We start from the raw sequence: 19,496 nt of genomic DNA, 5'->3' as shown, positions 1-19,496 counted from the left end.
CCTAGGTCCTTTTACATTTTTGAGTGAGAATTCTAGTAGAAGAGCTTCCTACCTCCCCCGTGGATTATTTATTTATATCAAGAAGGAGCAAGGATTCTTATTTTATCCTATTGCTTATACTCAAATAGTATCACTTCTTTTCATGCTCAGATTGTCCCAGATTTGGCTATTGGGGCCAACTTAAGTTGGCTCCTATGCCCTGCTTACACATACTCCACGTTTTTGTTACTACTCCTTGCCATGAGTATACAGCCTAAATTAAATCATAAGGAGACATTAGCCATCTTCAAATCAAAGGATATTCTAGAAAATAATTGCCCTGTACTCGCCAACAGTACTAAGGTCGTGAAAGACAAAAGGCTGAAGACCAGAGTCCTAAGGAAACGTGCTTACAGAACATCACCTGTGACCCTGGGTTGGATCCTCGACCAGGAAGAGGGGGACAATCAGAGGGACAATTGGCACAATGTGACTCCGGCATGTATATTACCTGGCATTATTGTATAAACGTTAATTTCCTGATTTTGATAATTGTCCTGTGGTTATATAAGATGTTAATTTTGGAGAATCTGGGTGAAGGGTATATGAAAGTTCTTTGTACTATTTTTGTACCTTTTTATAAGTCTAAATTTATTTCAAAAATGAAAAGTTAAAAAAAAAAATGAAGATGACTTTTCCAGGAGAAGGATGGGAGGAGGGTGAGGGTAGGGGACACAAAACTCAAGGGACTGTTCCTGATTCGAGTGAATAAAATATTCCAGGCCTGGATTCTCCCTCCTGCATGTCCTGTCCCGAATGATGTCCCCTGCATGGCCTGAGCCACCCCACGGATTTGTCTCTCTTCCCCAGAGACGCACTTTCATTTCTCCACAGCCTCCACCTGAAAAAACACCAACAGGAGACCCCACTGCTTGGGGCCTCCGACTCCCGCTGCGATGTTCACTGGGAAAATCAATTATAGCCTAATTACCTCAGAGGGTTAATTAGCATCATGTCGCTTGGGTGTCCTCTGTGAATGGAGCAGCCAGTCAGTCAGTCCCTGGTCAGTGAGCAGGGGCGATAACGAGACGGAGGTTTCCCGGGGAGAGAAGCCTGCCTCAGGGCTGGGAAGGCACCCCTGCCAGGTGGGGAGTAGACTGGGCCGAGGCGGCAGCCAGGGTGGGTGGAGGTGAGCGGTGCCGACGGAAGCAAGCCCCTGCCTAATTTAAGCTCCCCTATACCACAGGCGCAGAGACACAGACCGACAAGTACAGCTGCAAGATTCCTGGGGCAGAGCAGGTTCTGGCAGTTGCTGGAAATCACTAGAATCTGGGAGAAGGCATGAAGCCCTGAGCAGCTCAGGGAGCTGGCTGCGTTAGGGCAGAGGCTGGGGCCCTACCAACAGGGGTAAATGAGTAAAAGGAAATTGAGGAAGTCTGATCTTTGAGGGGCTGCATCTCCACGCTCACAGCATCTTCCCACCAGGATGAACGAGAACCTAGCTGGCAGGAGACACTCTCCCACCACACTGTGCTTTTCCTGGGATGTCCCGCCATGTGGATGGATGGCATCTTCCTGGTCTACCTGAGCTAGGAAGGTTGGACATCAAGGAAGGGGAGGCCCTTGCTTCTTGTGCTACATTACTTGGGAAGTGAGAGACTTTACAAGTAGTTCTATAGTTCAGTGAATCAAGCTTAAATACCAGTTCTGCCATTGACCAGCTGCATGAACTAGAGCAACCACGCCACTTCTCTGAGCCTCATTTTCATCATCTGTAAGATGGAGGTGAGAAGGTTTGCCTCCCACGGTGGTTGTGGGATTAAACAAGATGGTGCCAAGTGCAGTAAATAAACATCAGCTCCCTCTTCAAATAACCCGTTTTAGGTTAAAAACACTCAATTTGATCTTGAGGGGTTTCTTTCGACAGATCTGAAGCTTCAAAATGATCACATGGAGGTTCCAGAAGCTTCTCAATACTCGAACATAGGTGCGAGCCAAAGGTGCTTTCTTTGGCTCGTAAGGACAATGAGCCAGGAAGAGGGCAGTGCTTCCACCTGGAGAAAACGCAGAAATGGAGCAGCCCCTCACTGCTTTCTTAAATGAGCGGACCACGGTGCTACCTGCCTGAGCCTTTATTCCCAGTCCCCATAAGGAACGTGCAATTAGTTTCAAAGCACAAGTGACAGTCGGTGAATAAGGAGCCACAAAGAGTGATGAACACATAATGCAACCAAAGTTAAATACAACTATTTCTCTCCCAGGCCATTCAAAACCCCGAGCAGCTGCTTTTTCATTCACATCATCTATTCATCTGCCTTTGCAATTTGCTATTCAGGAAACATCACTTTTTTTTTCCAGGATAATTAATTACCTATTTCTTTCCATTAAAATGCGCAAACAAATTGGGACAGAGAGTAAATCCTGGGAAATGGCACGGTGGCCAATGTAGTGTCTGCCGTCGCTTTCGCCTTCCGTGTTCAACTTTGCAACTCGGAGCTAATTGTGGCTCCCGAAATCACATTCCTGCTGAGAAAAGCTAAACCTGCTCTCTGAAATGTTTACCCACCACGCAGCCAATTTCCCGTCCCCACCTGGCTCTGCCGGCCTGGCAGGGAGTTGCGCTGGCTCTGCCTCCCCTCTGTGTATGCGTCTACACCGATGGGCACCACATTCACACACCGGCCTGAGGGCACACATCCATATGCTTGTCACTTACACCTGGACGCGGGCCATCGAAGCACCCAAGAGAGGCTTCCCACACCCCACATGAAACGTGCAGGACACTTTGAATTCTTCTGTGTGAATGCCTGACCCACTGCACATCCACCACGGGCCGGCTCCTGGCCACCCCGCCCCCTCTGGGAACCTGTGGGTCTCACCTCGGTGATTTGTGGGTTGGAGCACTTGACATTGTGGCTGGACCAGTCGAGCCAGGGGCTGGAGGGGCTGGTGCAGTGCTGCTGCAGGGTGCACCTGCGCTCGCCGCTGCACCATCCGCACTCGAACTTCCGGTCGGCCTTCAGGCAGAGGCCACAGCTCTCCCGCTGCGCTGCACACTTGTAGAGGTGCACTGCAAAGACAGGGTGCGACACAGCGGGATTGGAGAGGGCTCCTGGTGACCGAGCCTCTTCTCGGAAGCACCACGGCACACATCGGCCTTGGGCACAGACAATACCGGTGATCGCCATCATCCTTGCAAGGGTAACTAATGCGGAACAAATAGTGAACTGAGCCTCTTCGTTGTTGAAAGGTACTGCAGAAAATACTATTTAAGAGTTCTGGCTCTAGGGGTGCCTGGGTGGCTCAGTCCATTAAACCTCTGCCTTCAGCTCAGGTCATGATCTCAGGGTCCTGGGATCGAGCCCCACATCAGGGTCTCCGCTCTGTGGGAAGCCTTCTTCCCACCGCCCCCCCCCCCCCCCGCCTGCCTCTCTGCCTACTTGTGATCTCTCTCTCATCAAATAAATAAAGTCTTTAAAAAAAAAAAAAAGTTCTGGCTCTACACTGAATTGTATCAGGGCTTGGACTGTGGTCTTGCTACTTCTGGCGATGTGACAGAATGTCACTTCCCTGAACCTAGTATACTTAATCTATGACATGGCTGTGATCGTTGTCTTTTGGAAGGTTTGAATGAGGTATCATGTCTTAAGTACTTAGCACAGTGCCCGAGTGTCCATAACATACCTGATGGGCCACACAAGCTTAGGCTCTTCTCTTTGAGGTCCCACTAAGTTTTTCGACACGGTCTTTCCTACATGGGGCCCTCATCACAATAGGCAAGGACTGATTTCCCCATTTCAGGTAAAAATGAAGCTCCAAAATGTATATAATGAGTCTTTTTTTTTCTTTTTTTAAGGTTTTTATTTATTTATTTGAGAAAGCATAAGAGGGGGAAGGTGCAGAGGGCAAGAGACAAGCAGACTCCCCACTGAGCAGGTTTGATCCCAGGACCCCAAGATCATGACCTAGACCTGAGCTAAAGTCAGATGTTTAACCAACTGAGCCACCCAACCACCTCAGTGTATAATGACTCTGGAAGCTTGCTAAGGTTAGTGCCCAAGCTAGGATGGTGGCATTCCAGCTCTCTGTGCCGCTAGACTATAGATCCCAAGAGGACCCTGCCCAGAAACTGGGGACTGGGGCATCTGGGAAAGAGGTCAGCTCTGCTCTAAGAAAGGCCAAGTGGCTAGCAAAGTGCAGGCAGAACTGAGGAGACAGAGTAGACACAGTCCTGTTCATGTCCCCTGCATTGGGGGGTTGCATTCCCACAGAGGACAACCTGGCTACTTAACAGGTCACTTTTGGAGTCTGCAGACCCTTGGCCTTTGCTTTTGTCTCTTATTGACTTAGAAGCCCTGGGCAGGCCAGTCTGCAGAGGTGTGTTTTGGGAACCTGGGGCTTCATTGTCACCCACTGATGTTTTGAATTCAGAATCCTGCGTAGAATTCTCCAGAAACAGAACACTCAGAGAATCACTTTCAACTTTTCTGGTCAAGCAGACAGACATAAGGTTTCAGGACTGGGGGTTGGGGGGTGCCTATGCTAGAAATTGGGCACAGGCCCCAGGGGGGGCATTTTTTTTTATTCCTCCATAGGTCGCCATCCTGTTCCTCTGCTCTGTCAAGTGTCCCTCAGTTCCAGGTGCAGGGACATTTAAACATCCTTATGCCCATGGCTTCTTACAGTAGAGGGCAGGAAGTGAGAATAAGATGAACTATTACATAGTGAGCGTTTACTAACTTCCACAAACGGTGCGCGTCTGATACCTCATTTGGTCTTCGTGCTGACCCCAGGAGGGGATCACCCCTTCCCGCATTTCACAGGGAAGGAAACTGGAATGAAGGCAGGGGCAGTAAGTAGTCTGAGTCCCCCCGCCTGTAAGTGAAAACACCAGGATCTGAATTCTAGATTCTAGAACCCAAGTCCATAAACACCATGGCCGTCTCCACCCAACACGGCGCACGAGCACCAGACACACATGGGCCCTCGGAAGGACGAACAAGGAGATGGTGCTGCCTGAGTGTCCCAAATGTCCAGAGCCCCCTGGGAGGGGTCTGACGTAAGCCTGCACGTGGCCGTTGTCCTCTACGCTACAGGTGCGGCGGCGACCTCTGGGATCCCAGCCCAGATGCTCAGCAGGAAGAATGTTTGTCTCTCAGCGGTGAGGAAATGTGGCCAGGGTACGAGGAGGAAGAGAACAGAAATTTCCCTGGTTCAGTTTCTTTCTCCCAGCCTAAGTGGACTCAACTTCCTTGAGGGTGTGTTGGTGGGGGCCTCTGGTGGCTCTGGTCCCCTCTCTGCGCCCACGGGCGACCCTCAGGCTAAGGGAGAAGCTGGGGCAGCTCTAGCTCTAGCTACTTGAAATGTAGTGAGATGTGGCTCACGGTGTGGGGAGAGGTGTCTGGAGGGCAGAAGGCTTGACGTCCCACAGTGGCCCGAGGAAGGGCAGTTGGGTGGTCCAGCATGTGACTCTGAGACTGGACATCCTTGGTTCAGATCCTGGCTCTTAACTTTCAGATCCTGGCTCTTAACTTTCTGATTCAGCTTGTTTTTTTTTTTTTTTTTCCTTTCCTTTTTCAGCTTTATTAAGGCATAACTGACCAAAAGAAATCATAAGGTATTTAAAGTATATACTGTGATGATTGGATATACATATACATCGTGCTAGGGTTCGTCCCATCTAGCTAATTAACATATCGATCACTATATATAGTGATTATATATATATAAAAATCATATATATAGTGATTGATATATATTGATATAGATAGATAGATAGATTAGAAATATACATTTAGGTTGTTCTCTTTCCACAGACCTCAATCATACCATGCAGCGTTACCATGCAGCGTTACTGTGCTTTGCACTAAATACTCAGATTTCATCCATCGTACAGCTCAAAGTCTGCACCTTTTAACAATCTCTTTATTTCCCCCCAACCAGCCCCCAGCAACCACTTTTCTACTCTCTGTTTTTATGAGCTTGACTTTTTTTTTTTTTTTTTAAGATTCCACATATCTGTCTTAAAAGGCTGGAGCACCCGTCAGTGTGCGTGCATTCCTGTGCCGAGGACAGTGCTAACATGTGTACTTTTGGTATCTGTGCTGTGGAAGTGAGCACTCATGGTTCATTTCATAACCTCTTTGGGGCTTGGTTTCCTTATCTATAAAATGAGAATGATACTAGTACACCCCTCTCAGGGTTGTTACGAGGATTAAGGAGAATCATCTCAAAAAAATCACTGGGTGAGGGGTGCCTGGGTGGCTCAGTGGGTTAAAGTCTCTGCCTTTGGCTCAGGTCATCCCAGGGTCCTGGGATTGAGCCCCGCATCGGGCTCTCTGCTCTGCATGAAGCCCGCTTCCTCCTCTCTCTCTGCCTGCTTCTCTGCCTACTTGTGATCTCTGTCTGTCAAATAAATAAATAAAATATTACAAAAAAACCACCAAGTGAGTGCCTACCCACACTGGCGTTGCTTTTGTCCCTCTGGAGAGCAGATGGGCACGTTGATATTTGCTGCCCAGAGGGCAACGCCTGCCTGGCACGTGGGAGGAGCTGCCCGCGAGTTTGTACGAACAACGATGGATCAGGGTGGCGGTCATGGAGTGTCCCTCCCGGGTCAGCCCAGCTTCTCGGTGAACTTCCCTGCAGCAGTCCTGGGTTTGCGTCTTCCGGCTTGCCCACTCCCCCACCTTAGGACCTGGGGGGGGGGGGGGTGCAGCCTCACAAGCCTTCTTTGTGCAGTGACGGGACCAAGGACAGGGGAATCAGACCCTAATTGAAAACAGAATCTCTATTTCCCTGGAACCTGGCAGGACGTTCCTGCTTGCTGCTTTCCTAGGTCAGGTTCTGCAGACACTTCAAAGTCTCCGGGAGCCAAAGAAAAGTGCGAGGAGCTAGCAGCTGCCTGGTGGATGCTCTGGTTGTAACGAAACAGGGTTCCCAACAGGACTCCTTTGATGGCTCCAAATGTTGCTTTAGGATCCTCTGAAGAGTTCCGCTGACAGAGGGAGTGTATTATTCATGGCACAGCGGCTGGCCGGCTCTGATCCCTCCGCCCCAGTCTTTCCCGGGGTCACGAAAAGATCAAACCTCTACCCGGAAGTAGCTGCTCACCTTTCAGGTCCTGTGGGTTGTCGATGATGAAGTTGCCATTCCACACCACAGCGAAGTCCACGGGCAGGTTGCTGATGTCCATCCCGTCGTACTGGTACTGTGGGGAGAGGGCAGAGAGCGCACGGCTCGCGAGGCTGCCCAGCACAGGGGGCCAGGGATGCTGCTGGCTCGTGAGGCTCCCCAGCACAGGGGGTCAGGGATGCTGCTGGCACCCTGGGGGACCGGGACTACAGCGGAAGAGAAACCGGGGGCTCCGGCTCCCTCTGGGCAGAGAAAGGAGCAGAGGGAGAATCAGGCGAACCCCCTTTGCTGTTCAATCGATGTCTGCGACGCCCTCGCCCCGACTCCCAGTCACTAATGCCAAGTGGGTCCCGCCCAAAGCCCTTGGTGTGGTGCCCCCTGCCTCCCATCATCCAAATCCAAACTCACTTCTCCAACCTCGTCTTCCACTGCCCTCCTGCAGAAAGCTTTGAATCCACCTGTCTCCAGACACAATGGCCCCAGCACGTTTCTGCCTCCGTTCAGCTCACATCGCCTAAGGAGCTCCTTTCTCTCTCTCTCTCTCTCCAGCCTCCATCCTTCAACCTGCCTGTGTTCTTCTGGTCCAGCTCAGACTCACCTTCCCCAGGTGTCTTCTCTGACATCCCTAGAGGCCTCCTCCGGGCTCTCTCTGCAACCCCCCCACCGCACCCCTGCAATGCCAGTTTTGTCTCTCACTGCCTGAGAGCTGCTCTGCATCTTTTCACGTGCAAGTCCACATCCTGCTGTGTGAATCCCACCGGAGCCTCGGAGCAGAGCACACGCACAACAAACAGGGCTGTGGCTGCTGGTGGGCTGGGCGCCGCAGGGATCTTCTGGCTGCACGTGAGCTTTACTTTGCCCAACAGTCCATTAGGGAAAGAGTTCAGAGCTTCTGGTCACAGATCTGACCAGGCTGACCATGAAAGGCCTCAAGCTGTGGCCAGGGGTCTACTCTCGCTCTCTCCCATGCTGGTCCCGCAGAGGACCAGCAAGCCTGGCACACACTTCAGAAATAGGCTGTCAGGTGGCCCAGCCTCTGCTCCTCAGTGAAGACAGGCTTTGGGAATCCCCTCCCGAGAGACCTGATCCGCCCTGGCCACTGAGATCTCAGGGCAGGCCACGCTCCTGTCCGCCCCCTCCCGCCCCCTGCCCTTCCTGCCCGCTTCCTCCCTTTGTCCTGTTGCATTTCTTTCTCATCTCACCTTCGCCTTGTGCTTGGCGGCCTTCCACTGATTACAAATTCTATCAAGCACCTGTGACCTGGGAATCTGACAGCCCCCTGATAAGAAGCCCAGATTCTCTTTATCTCTCCCAGGCGAATTAGCTTCCCTCAACACCTCTGTCACATCACCCCCCATCTCCAGCTGACCCCCCATAGTCAGAGACAGGAGTTGGCAGATAAAAAGATCTTCTCTGGGCTAGTATTATAATTAAACACCTCGTGCTTTCTGTCTGGTGTGCAGGACTGGTTTAACCCTTGCAGCTCTCGAAACTCACGGCTCCCTCCTTCCCCCTTTCCCCCTCCCCGCCTGCCATTCTGCTTCTCCTGAGTTCCTGTCCCCTGTCCTCTGGTTTACACCTAAATGGCGGCGGCGGTGTGTGGTGGCATCTCCTGGCGCTGGCTACAAATGTCACTGAAGGCCGAGAGGTCTCTTTGAACTCAGAAAGGGCACAAAGCTCTCCACTGACACCAGAGGGTCCTCGTGTCACTCGGCCTCCTCTGTCACCACCAATCTGCTCGGCTCTGCTTTGAGGGGTGCCAGCATCTGGGGATGTGGGGTCAGCCCGTGGACCCGGAAGGTTCTGGGAACAGGGGCAGCTCAGGCCTCGGCCTCGGCATGGCGGTGAGAGAGAGCTCTGCAGCGGGCAGGGCGCGGCAGGAGTCCCCTTACCGAGCTGTTCTGGCACTGGACACTGGAGCTGTTGAAGCGCAGGGCAGGCACGCGGTGGACGGCGCCCTGGATGTTGAGGACACACTCATAGCCTCGCTGGCCGGACTGTGGCTGGGGCAGGTTTCGAGCCTTCAGAGTGATGGGCTTTACCTCTCCGACCGGTATCAGAATCTCCTCTGTGGGCACCAGCTGGGGACAGTCCTGGGGGAGCAAGCGGAGAGACGCCATCTGTCCCGACTCGCACTTTCCTATGCGTCTCAGCTGGGGTAGGGGGCAGGACCCGGGTGCCCAGCCAGACCTCCTTGTACCCAGGTGGGCTGCCCACGAGAAGGATGTACCTCATTTAAGGGGCACTGGGGAGTCAGCAGGGGAAATGAAATCTCTCTCTTAGCTCCCGGGGCTTTGATATTGTCATCCCCAGTCCACACGCTGTCCCAGATCTGGTGTGCGTGCTACAATTTAGGAATTCATTTCCAAGCACCAGTGTGGCAGGCTGTGGATTTTATCTCCTGCCACACAGGATAAAAGAAGCCCCCGCGCGTCCCCGTCCCCAGCCTGGACTGCCTGCCTCTCGGTTTCATCCCCTCCCCAGCTCCTGTCCACCCCCCCTTGCACCGTCCGGCCGGAGGCATTCTGTTATCAACAGTGTCAGCTTCTCCGCTCCGGCTGAGTCGGCCTTTCCAGAAGGGGGATCAGCGCTCCAGGCAACGCTCTAAACACTTGCTCTGGCTTTTTATCTCATTTCATTACCAGGCCCTGCGTGAATGCCATGTTGCTTCGGAAAACAAAACCGAGAAAAGAAAGTCTTGGTGGGGAGGGGCTGTGGGAAGGACCGTGCGAGCCCAAGGAAGTGAGAGAGCCGGACTGATTTTCCGGACTTCTCTTCCTAGATGTTTCTTCTCTCCCAGGGGTCACCTTGCCATCTTCCCGCAGCTCTGATCTCCTGCCCACACTCTCCCTCGTGGGGAAGACAGAGCCCAGCAGCCTCTGGCAGGGAGGATGGTAAGGGCCAGCCACCTCCATGGGCGGTCACTTCCTGTCTCCTGGGACCAACAAGGGAAATTCTTGATGGGGTGGGGGGGGGGGGGCTGGCACTTAGTGCTCTGGGGCCAGAGCCGCTGCACTTCCTGTGAGGTGTGGGACAGTCTTGAACAAGGAGAATGGTCCCCAGCCCAGTGCTAAAAGCGCTCCTGGTAAGAAGCCGTTGGTGACACAGGTGGCATTGAACAATGGACAGCTTTAGAGGCAGAATTCGGAAGAGACGTAGGGGAACCACAGCTGGGGCTGAGGCAGTTGCTTCTCTCCTCAGGCCTCAGGTACAAGCCCTCACTAGTTGGCCTCTGCCTCCTCACCCTGGGGGCTCTTGTGCACCGCTCTAGCCATCTGGGATTTCAGATGAGTTGTGAGGGGCGGTGTCCCCAGCTCTTGGGCCTTTGGTCCTTTGGAGATCCTTTTCTCTCTACTGGAAACACTCACTGGTACCTCCTACCACTCTTCGACATCCTGGCTCCTGCCTCAGCCACTCTGTAGCCTGAATGCCTCATAACTAGCCTTCAAATTCAGCTCTGCAGCTCCTTTTCTGGAAAGCTGTCTCTGACCCTTTCCCCGCCCTGGCCTTCAGGATGGGTTACAGACGTTCTCCCGTGATCGCATTTAGCCCTCAGGATTGCAGTTTCTTGTTGGCTCACTGCCCTCGCTGCTGTGAGAGCCTGACGTCTCATTCACCTCAGGGTCCCCGGTCTCTATCCCAGTTCCTGACATGCAGTGGGCACTTGGTCATGGCTTGTGGGAGGGTAAACAGAAAATGAGAAAATGAAGCAACACATGAAAAGATCGCTAACTTTCTTTCCACTTCCGGCTTTCTACATTCTTCAGAGCATGAGGGTCGAGCCCTGCCTTGTGAGCACCAGGAAGCTCGAGGAGTTTGATTTCCAAAGCTGTGGTTGGAAATGGTCACTACTTCTGGAGTCGCGTGATTACTCAGTTGGGCCTGTCCACATCTAGTAAGAATCCTGAGAATTTATGAAACTCTGGATAAATTTTCCACTGAAACTTATTGAGCAGGACCTGGAGGAATGTCTGGGGTCACTGGTGCCCTCTGTCGCCTGTAGGCTAGCTGCATGTGATGACCCCCAGCAGACAAGGTCTCTACAAGAGACAGGATCATAAGGCAACCCCAGAGCAGATGGGTCCCTGCTTAGAAGCCAGTCACTCAAGCTGCCAACTCATAAATACACTCCTTCCTGCACGCTTCCTCTCATGACCTGAGGGCACGCTTGACAGAGTCTTTCATATATTTATAGCCAAGAAAAAAAATGAACACCACTTTAGGGAAACCCAGACATCCCCTGGAAAAGGAGATACTATTTCCTGTTAGGGGCTAAAAAATCCCCATTGTGTCTAATAAATTAAAATTTTAATTTAGACTAGAAATAAGACTGAGGTATAATGAGGGTGTGTGTGTGCATGTGTGTGTGTGTGTGTGTGTGTCTGAGACAGAATAAATTTTCAGACACAGAACTAGTTGATACATTGTAAGTGATGACTAGTTGTTTTTCATCTCTAACGAGCTCAGAGAACAAATTCAAGTTTTAGCAGCACAATCTTCAAGATGTGTTTCTGGAATTATGATGTTTTGTGTCAGTAAACAAGATTGTAGAACGCTTTTAACTTCGGCAAATTTACATATCAAATATATTTTATATATATTTATTATATTACATATTATTTACATATCATACACACACACACACGTGTATACATCCTTATCTTTTTGTCTAGGTTAAGTTGGGTCCAACCCGGAGGTTAGAGAATCATAAGAAGACACTTGAAAAGTACTCCTTTTTTTTTTTTTTTTTTTTGTTTTGTTTTTTTCTTAAGGGATTCTAAAATTTTAGAAAAGAGTCCCACCGTCTGCTGTTTCAAGACCTGCGGGAACCAAATTTAAAGACAATGATTGGGGCGGCTGGGTGGCTCAGTGGGTTAAGCCTCTGCCTTTGGCTCAGGTCATGGTCTCAGGGTCCTGGGATGGAGCCCCGCATCCTCTCTCTGCCTGCTTCTCTGCCTACTTGCAATCTCTCTCTCTGTGTCAAATAAATAAAATCTTAAAAAAAAAAAAGACAATGATTAGGGGCTTCCCAAATGCCTTAACAGGTTTTAAGATTGCCTCAGTACAGACAGATGTTTTATCCTCTGCTTGTTTTTTCGTGGGGGTGGGTTTTTTTGTTTGTTTTTGTTTTTGTTTTTGTTTTTTGCAATTTCAGGCCACGAGGAGTAAGATTCTTTCTTTTATTCTCTAGGGTAAAGGAAGAAGGAGTTGGGGGTCAGGTACACTGCCTTCTTCTTGGGAAGCAGGTGAGGATCTAAAAGTCTGGGGTTGTGAGTGTGGCGCAGGTGAATAATACATTAAGGAGGAAGCAGCAAGCTTCCTGGGCAGCAGCGGGAGGAGTGAAGGCTGAGGGCAGGTGCAGGAGAGCCAGCAGCCTGGAGCACTGCTAAGTCGTGGGAACTTCAGTGCCTCAGGGCCTTGAGGAAGGCCATTGGGTTTCATCAGATAGAATGAGGCCACTTGCAACTCCATTGTTTCTGTGAGCTTGCACGCGCTAGCATGCACATGCGCGCTTGCGCACACACACACACACACACAGTTGCTGTCTGTCCTAAGAAAGAAAGTGCAAATAACCACGCTATGCTGCTATGCTTTCCCCGCAGAATGTTAAGACGGCTATCAGTGTTAAAATGCCCATTGCTACTGCTTTTCTCCCTGTCTTTAGGTCATCTTAACTCCTCTCTCTGTCTCCAGGCCAACTTGGCAGCAGGATCACCTCCTTGGCAGCAATCTGAGTTTCTGTCCAGAGGAACAGATGTCCTATCTGGGAACATCCCAGGGGCGGGGGTGGGCTGGGGAGGAGGAGCCCCGGCTCCGGGGAAGGCAGAACCCTGGCGTGGGAACCCTGCGCTGCTCAGGACCGCGTCGCCCACTCTGTTTAGCTGTGCTGCTCAGCACGGAGGCCCCTTCGGCCCTCCGAAACGACATCTCCCATGTGGAAATGGCATTATCTTCACCCACTGGACTTCAAAGAGAGAGAGCAGCTAGTATCCTGGGAAGCTAATCGGATTTATTTGGTTCTATCTTTCCCCTGGGACAGGGCGTAAAGAAGATATTTATGTATCTACATCTCACTAGGCCTGGTTTAGCCGTGGAGGGAGATGAGCTTTTAGAGCCGAAAGTCATACACAGTAAGCCATACATAGCCCCGCGCACGGCCGCTTGCTAACACCATGTCCCAGCTTGATCCGGCCCAGGGAGGCAGAGACTCGGGGGGTGGGGGTGGGAGGCATCAGAGATCCCTTATGCTCTGCACCGTGGAAAGGTCTGGCTCATAACCTGAAAAGAGCTCAAGAGATGGTTCAGTTGAAATTCAGTTTCCTCATCTATAAAATGGGCCCAGAAATACCCGACAGGCTTAGAAGGCTTAGAAGGCTTCTTGCGTGTGTGTGTGTGTGTGCATGTGTGTGTATGTGCTTGCGTGTGAACCCAGGATTAGAGGACATCAGCTTACCCACAGTCAGCCTGGGGACATTTACTCTGTGTCATGCTTTCTGCATGTATCTGATGATCCTAAGGAAATTGCTTAAATTACCTAAACCCCTGTTTACTCATCTATAATAGTATTCATTTCATAGAGTGGACTAAATGACTGTGTGTGTGTGTGTATATATATATATACATATATATATATATGTATATATATATAGTATTGCATATATAATAATCACTCAATAAATGTTCACTACTGGTGCGGCTGGGTGGCTCAGACTCAAGTGGGTTAAGCCTCTGCCTTCAGCTCAGGACCCTGAGGTCCTGAGATCAAGGCCCTGCACTGGGCTCTCTGCTCCACAGGGAGCCCGCTTCCCCTCCATCTCTCTGCCTGCCTCTCTGCCTACTTGTGAGCTCTCTCTGTCAAATAAATAAAATCTTAAAAAAAGTTCACTACCAATATTTTTATTTTGAATTAGGTACTTTCTTATCAAGCCTAAGCATATGGACTTGGTTCATCACACCCCTGGGAAGAAGCAGGAAAATCTACCTCACAGGCTGGTTGGTCAGTATCTGCATGTGGGCCTACTAACCCAGCTTCCACGGGCAGCCTCCCCAACCGGAGAGATGGACTGGTACCAGTCCCTGCACACCCCAAACCCTCACGACCAAGGAGCATAAAGCCAAATTGGGATCCGGCCGGCAAGTGTGGCTGTGGCCATGGAGACCAGCAAGCTGACTGGCTCTGATTTTCTGCAGAAAGCATACTGTACTCAGCTCTTTTGGATGCCTGAGTTCTCTGTTGCCTTGGGCAAAAAACCTAAATTTTTAGCATCTTGGTTGCTACATATGTCAAATATGAATTATGTGAAACTGCAGGTCTGTTTCCAAAATCAATTGAGATGCCACATGTCCATGACTCTCAATCCTTAGACTCATTTGGAATGGGACCCAGGAATTTGGAATTTTTAAAAAAGATTTCATTTAATTTATTTGAGAGACAGATATCACAGAGGCAGAGGGAGAGGGAGAAGCAGACTCGCTGCTGATCTGGGAGCCCCATGCGGGGCTCGATCCAAGGACCCTGGGATTGTGACTAGAGCCAGAGGCGGATGCTTAACCAACTGGGCCACCCAGGTGCCCCAAGAATTTGAATTTCTAACAAGTACCCAGGTGATACTGATGCTGCTGGTCCTCCTACCCTGACACATGGTTTGAGAACTCTTGTCACATGTGAGAAATTACAAATGTGTGCTATGTTAATGTTCCGTATACATCAAAGGAACTCATCAGTTATACATTGTTTTGAGGAAGCAGACATAAAATTTTGGTTCAGAGTTAGGGGGCCCTTACTGGACGTACAATAGAAATACTCCTGGATCCTAAAAGAAGCACCTAAGGGATTGCCAGTGCCCAGAAAAACCTAAAGACATCGGTGCAGACCCCTAATATAGCAAGGAAAACCCCACCCAAGCTGGACGTGTGCACTTTTGCTGTTGCCCACATTTTCAGAAATCGGACTCCGCAGAGGCAGAGCTTTGGACGGAGAAGAGCAGAGCCTGGGAACTCTTTGCTGGGAAGGGAAGAGTGAATGACCATGGCCAAGAGCTTGCTGGGAACCTGAACCTGTTTTCTTTCCTGGGCGAAGTTAGGAGCCGGACACAGACCAGGCTTCCACCCCTGGCCTCCAGAGTGTCAATCCTGGGGCCCGCGCCGGGGGCCTGTGCTTATCAGCAGTGAGAAAACGGCGGTCTGGCCCAGTTCCACTCGGGAGAGGCAGAGGCGACGCTGTGAGGGAGGGACAGAGAGTACCTCTCTGCCCCAAGCAACAGACATTCAGGAAAGAAAGTGAAACTAACTGGGGGTAAGAAGCCTTTGGGGTTCCCCCCAGGGCTCCTTTGGTATTCATCTAATCCCAAGTGGCCGGGTGGCAACAGCTTTTCTGTGGCCCTGCTCCCTGGAACATTCCAGTCTCTCCCCCATGACTGTGAGGGAACCGTGTTCCAGTGACTTCTAAAGGGCACGAGGGAGGCCGGCATGTTTCCAATTAGCCTTCTGGCCTCCACAGCCCTGCAGAGTTTATTTGTCTCGCTCTGCACGCCCCTCCTCCTGCCCTCTCTCCAGCGGCAGGCCCCTTCCAGGCTTGGCTTTGGGTTTCCTGCTGCCGGAGGGGGAGCCCCTGGGAGAAAATGAAGCAGCTGTTCCTTCTTGTCTAGATCTGCACTCCCCTCTTGTCTCTGTGCGTTTTGTGGTTGGCCTGGCTTCATTTTACTAAAAAACTTAAAAGTTGAGGAGGGGCCCACGTGAAGGTCAGTTTCTGAGACCTTTCAGCACCATCTTCTCACGCCGGCCTTTGCCTCCGAGCAGCCCTGTCTGTGGCTTCTGCTGTTCCTGGTCTGCCTCACTGCCCTTCGCCATTCTCCCGCGGACTCCCTGGCTGGGTGAACCACCCTCCACGCTGTACCCGTGGCCCTTGGGTCCTTTCCTTTGAGTAAGAAGACTGACCTGAAAGCAGTGCCACGCGCTTGCAGCAGAATCCCAGGGTTGGGATTAATTTCCAATGTCCACTCAGACCAGGGCAGCTCTTTCAGGCCAGCTATATCCAAGCACACCAACTGGCTGCAGGGGAATCTTTCTCTGGAAGGTTTTCAAGGCACTACATAACTGGTTCCATCACGCTGGGGCACCTGTCTTAAACACCACCAGTGGGCACCATCTATGTTTCTCTCTTTCAAGATGGGCACATCCCATGTTTCTGGCTGAACGTAACATGTATTATTTCAGAAACTCAGCAGAATTCAAGGCCATGGGTGTGTGTTTGAGAAACAGTTCAAGGCCTACTATATTCTTACTTAATTTTTTTTTTTTTAACCTTTGGAGGTGTAATTGGCAAATGAAATTCTAAGATATTTAAAGAATGTATCATGATGATTTGAGATATACTTTCTTATGTTTATTCATGGAAACAACTAGCATTTCTATCACGACTAGGAGACATTAGAAGACTCTCTCTCTCTCTCTCTCTCTCTTTTTTCCATAACACTCTATTTCTTGAAATCAGGGACAATGATATCCAAGGAACCCTTTCTAGTAGCATTTGGGTAAAGTGGCCATTCCTTCCTTCTTTCAGGCATGCATTCCGCAAACACTCCCTGAAGTGTTTGCTGAGGATTTAAAGATACAATGTAATCCTTGCCTTCAAGAAGCTTCTAGTCTAGTGCAATGGCAGCAGGTATGTAGAAAGAGTACAGCAGAATACACACAAGCTACACTTACTTACTTTTGCAGATTTTCTAAAAAGTGGAAGAAGAGGGTAATGTGTGTACACACGTGTGCCACTTATATGAATATGTACGTCTCTACAGTTGTTCAAACCCAACCGACTGGCCATTCTAGGGTGTGAAAACCATTAAACACAAGAAAGGGAAAGCGTCCAAGCATGCCTCATTTTCCCAAGGCAAGCTGTGAATGTGTATGAAAGTCAACATCATTGGATACTCATCGGATGAGGTATTCCTTGGAAAGACAAGCAATCTGATATTTCATGGTGTTGATAACAAAGGTGGGTCAGGCCTTGGGGATGGAACACTGGCTGTATAACAGACTGGGACTTTTTAGCAAGGCCTGGTTCTTTTCACCAGCTGAATTTCCTTCTCTTTCTAGAAGGCCACCCACCCAGTCATACATCAGAGTCAAAGAATCATTGAAACTTGGAGTTGGAAGAGAGGTTGGCATGAAAGAATGGTTGAGAGTGAATGTTCCATTGAATCACACTATGTCTGTAGCCAAGCAAAGGCCTCAGACTCAAAGAATCAATGCCATTCAGGGCCCTCTTCTAGACAATGGAGTCTGGTTGGTTGGATATGTCCTCTCAGCTTTCAGTCTCAACCCTCAGTTCCCCTCAAGCCTTTGAATGTAGAAGAGTCTTAGGAGTCTAGAAGATATAGCACATTTCTCTGCCTTTTGGGGTATTTTTCTGCCACTTTTTCTTTTCTTTTGAGTTTTATAACAATGGGGTCTTTCTGACATGTAGAATCTCTGCGAGGAAGACTAAGATGCGTCAGTGCAGGGAGATGGCCAAGCTGCTGGACTGTCCACCTGAAAAGGGAGGGCCACTCAGATGCACTGAGAAACGTCACCATGCCAAGGCAAGCCCTGCTTACCTCTGAAATATTGATCCGGCCCTCCTGGAAGGAGCAGGTGGTGGGGTCGTGAGTGCAGAGGTTCCGGTATTTGCACCAATGACAGCGGAAGGCGCTGTTGACACAAGACAGGCACCTGCAAGGATGGAGACAGTAAGAGGCAAAGAGAAGGGAGCAGACAGGGAAGGTAAGGGTCCCAGGTAGCCCACGCACTATGATGGAGGCTGGTTGTCCTAGCCTTTCTCTCAGGAGGGCTGATTCGTGGGGCACCGAGAAATGTGGAATCTCCTTTGAAGATGTTCAAAGGACCAGAAAATTGGAAAAAAGAAAAAAAGAGTCGAAAGTGGAAAAATGTAACTTCTAGAGCAGTGGTGTGTGAGAGCTGGCCTGCATCAGCTCAGGAGAGCTGATTATTTACATTTCTAGGAATTTTGCAAGTGGTCGGTATCATGTTAATAACTTGAAATCAGCCATGGACAGAGTATTTACACCCTAGAAATCGGCAAATACTGCATACTAGGGTTTTTTCTTGATTGATGGCCGTTAAATATTTATCAGCATCCCACCACTTGGAAGGCATGAGACATAAGACTTAAGACAGAAAAGCACAGGGATAGAAATTGGGCAGATAAAATTCCGGGCTTGGACTGCCACTTGGGGTCACCTTGAGCAAGTCACTTCACTTTCTGCATTGGAAGTTCTTCATCTGTCTGCTCCACAGGGCTGTTTAGCATCAAACAAGATAATGTGTAGGAATGGTTTAGAAAGGTACAATGTTAAATGTGTTACTTTCAAGTGCTCAAATTACCTGTTATTTCGAGCTCTTAAGTCACATTTGAGTGTCAAAGACTAGAGCAATCACACGTGTTTCTGGGCTTTGGGGGAGTTAACAATATAACAACATGAAATGGCAATTTGTCTCAGTCTCTAAGTAGGGGAGCATAGCAGTAGTATGGGGGTGTCGCATGCATTTCTTGCCAGGGTAAGCGCTTCTTCCCCTCTAGTTTTACCTGGGGGCTGTGTGTGACCAGACCATTATACTGGAGTTGGGTTTTGTCAGAGGGGTCGGTCTTCCTGCTCCTTGTCAGCTCCCCCCCATCTAGCCTCTGACAACTAGACCAACCTCGAAGGGACACAGCTGGGTCTGCGATCTGGCGCCATCTGGTGGCCACTCTCTTTACATTTCGGTGGATGGGTCTCCATCTGGGGGTGACATGCTAAACTGTCACCCTGTTTTGGGTGCATTAGCCCATCTACACCTCCTCCTCCCTGTGCTGATCAGTCTTACCCACTTCCGGATATGCCCAAAGGGACTGTGTTTCTGATCTTGGGCCACACCGACTGGTTCTTGCTAATATCTTAGGATTCAGCAAGTAAAGAATGAAATTGGACAAAGAAAGATAAGATGGGCTTTAAACCCGGCCTCTCCCCTGGCTCACTTTGTGACCTTCGCTGCAGCACTTATCCCTGTGGGTCTCAGTCTACCATATTAAAAGCAGGGGATTGAACTTGATTCTGTGACTTTTTGCTAGGAATGCCAGGAGTAGAACAGGGTAAGATAGTGTTTAGCAATAAAATGGAATCTTTGCTGTCAAGGAGTAGGTTTGGTTTTTTTGTTTTTTGTTTTTTTAAATAATTATTGGGTATATTTTGTTTTGTTTTGCTTTTGTTTTTTGTGGGTTTTTTTTTTTTTTGGCTAAAACTTGCTGTCTGTGACTGCATTTCTGTTGCCATAGCAATGCAAAGTGGTGACATCACACCGAACTGCCCTGGAGATGAGGATGCTCTCACGAACAATGAATTCCATCA

The 19,496-nt window shown here is 49.9% G+C and overlaps 1 protein-coding gene across 1 annotated transcript in view; it reads right to left on the bottom strand.

Annotated features, from left to right (window-relative positions):
• PLXNA2 (plexin A2) overlaps window positions 1–19,496 on the bottom strand; it is a 207,723-nt gene that overhangs the window by 48,347 nt on the left and 139,880 nt on the right. The window contains exons 9-12 of the mRNA XM_059412985.1: window positions 17,709–17,823; window positions 9,006–9,206; window positions 7,093–7,189; window positions 2,859–3,049 (exon numbers count right to left, since the gene is read on the bottom strand). Of these exons, the coding sequence (XP_059268968.1) occupies window positions 2,859–3,049; window positions 7,093–7,189; window positions 9,006–9,206; window positions 17,709–17,823 (604 nt within the window). The remainder of the gene's footprint in view (window positions 1–2,858; window positions 3,050–7,092; window positions 7,190–9,005; window positions 9,207–17,708; window positions 17,824–19,496) is intronic.

This window comes from Mustela nigripes, chromosome 10 (assembly GCF_022355385.1).
Source record: "Mustela nigripes isolate SB6536 chromosome 10, MUSNIG.SB6536, whole genome shotgun sequence".
In the NCBI taxonomy this organism is placed as follows: Eukaryota; Metazoa; Chordata; class Mammalia; order Carnivora; family Mustelidae; genus Mustela; species Mustela nigripes.
Note: the sequence above shows the minus strand (reverse complement) of the source record. Positions and strands in the feature narration are given on the sequence as shown.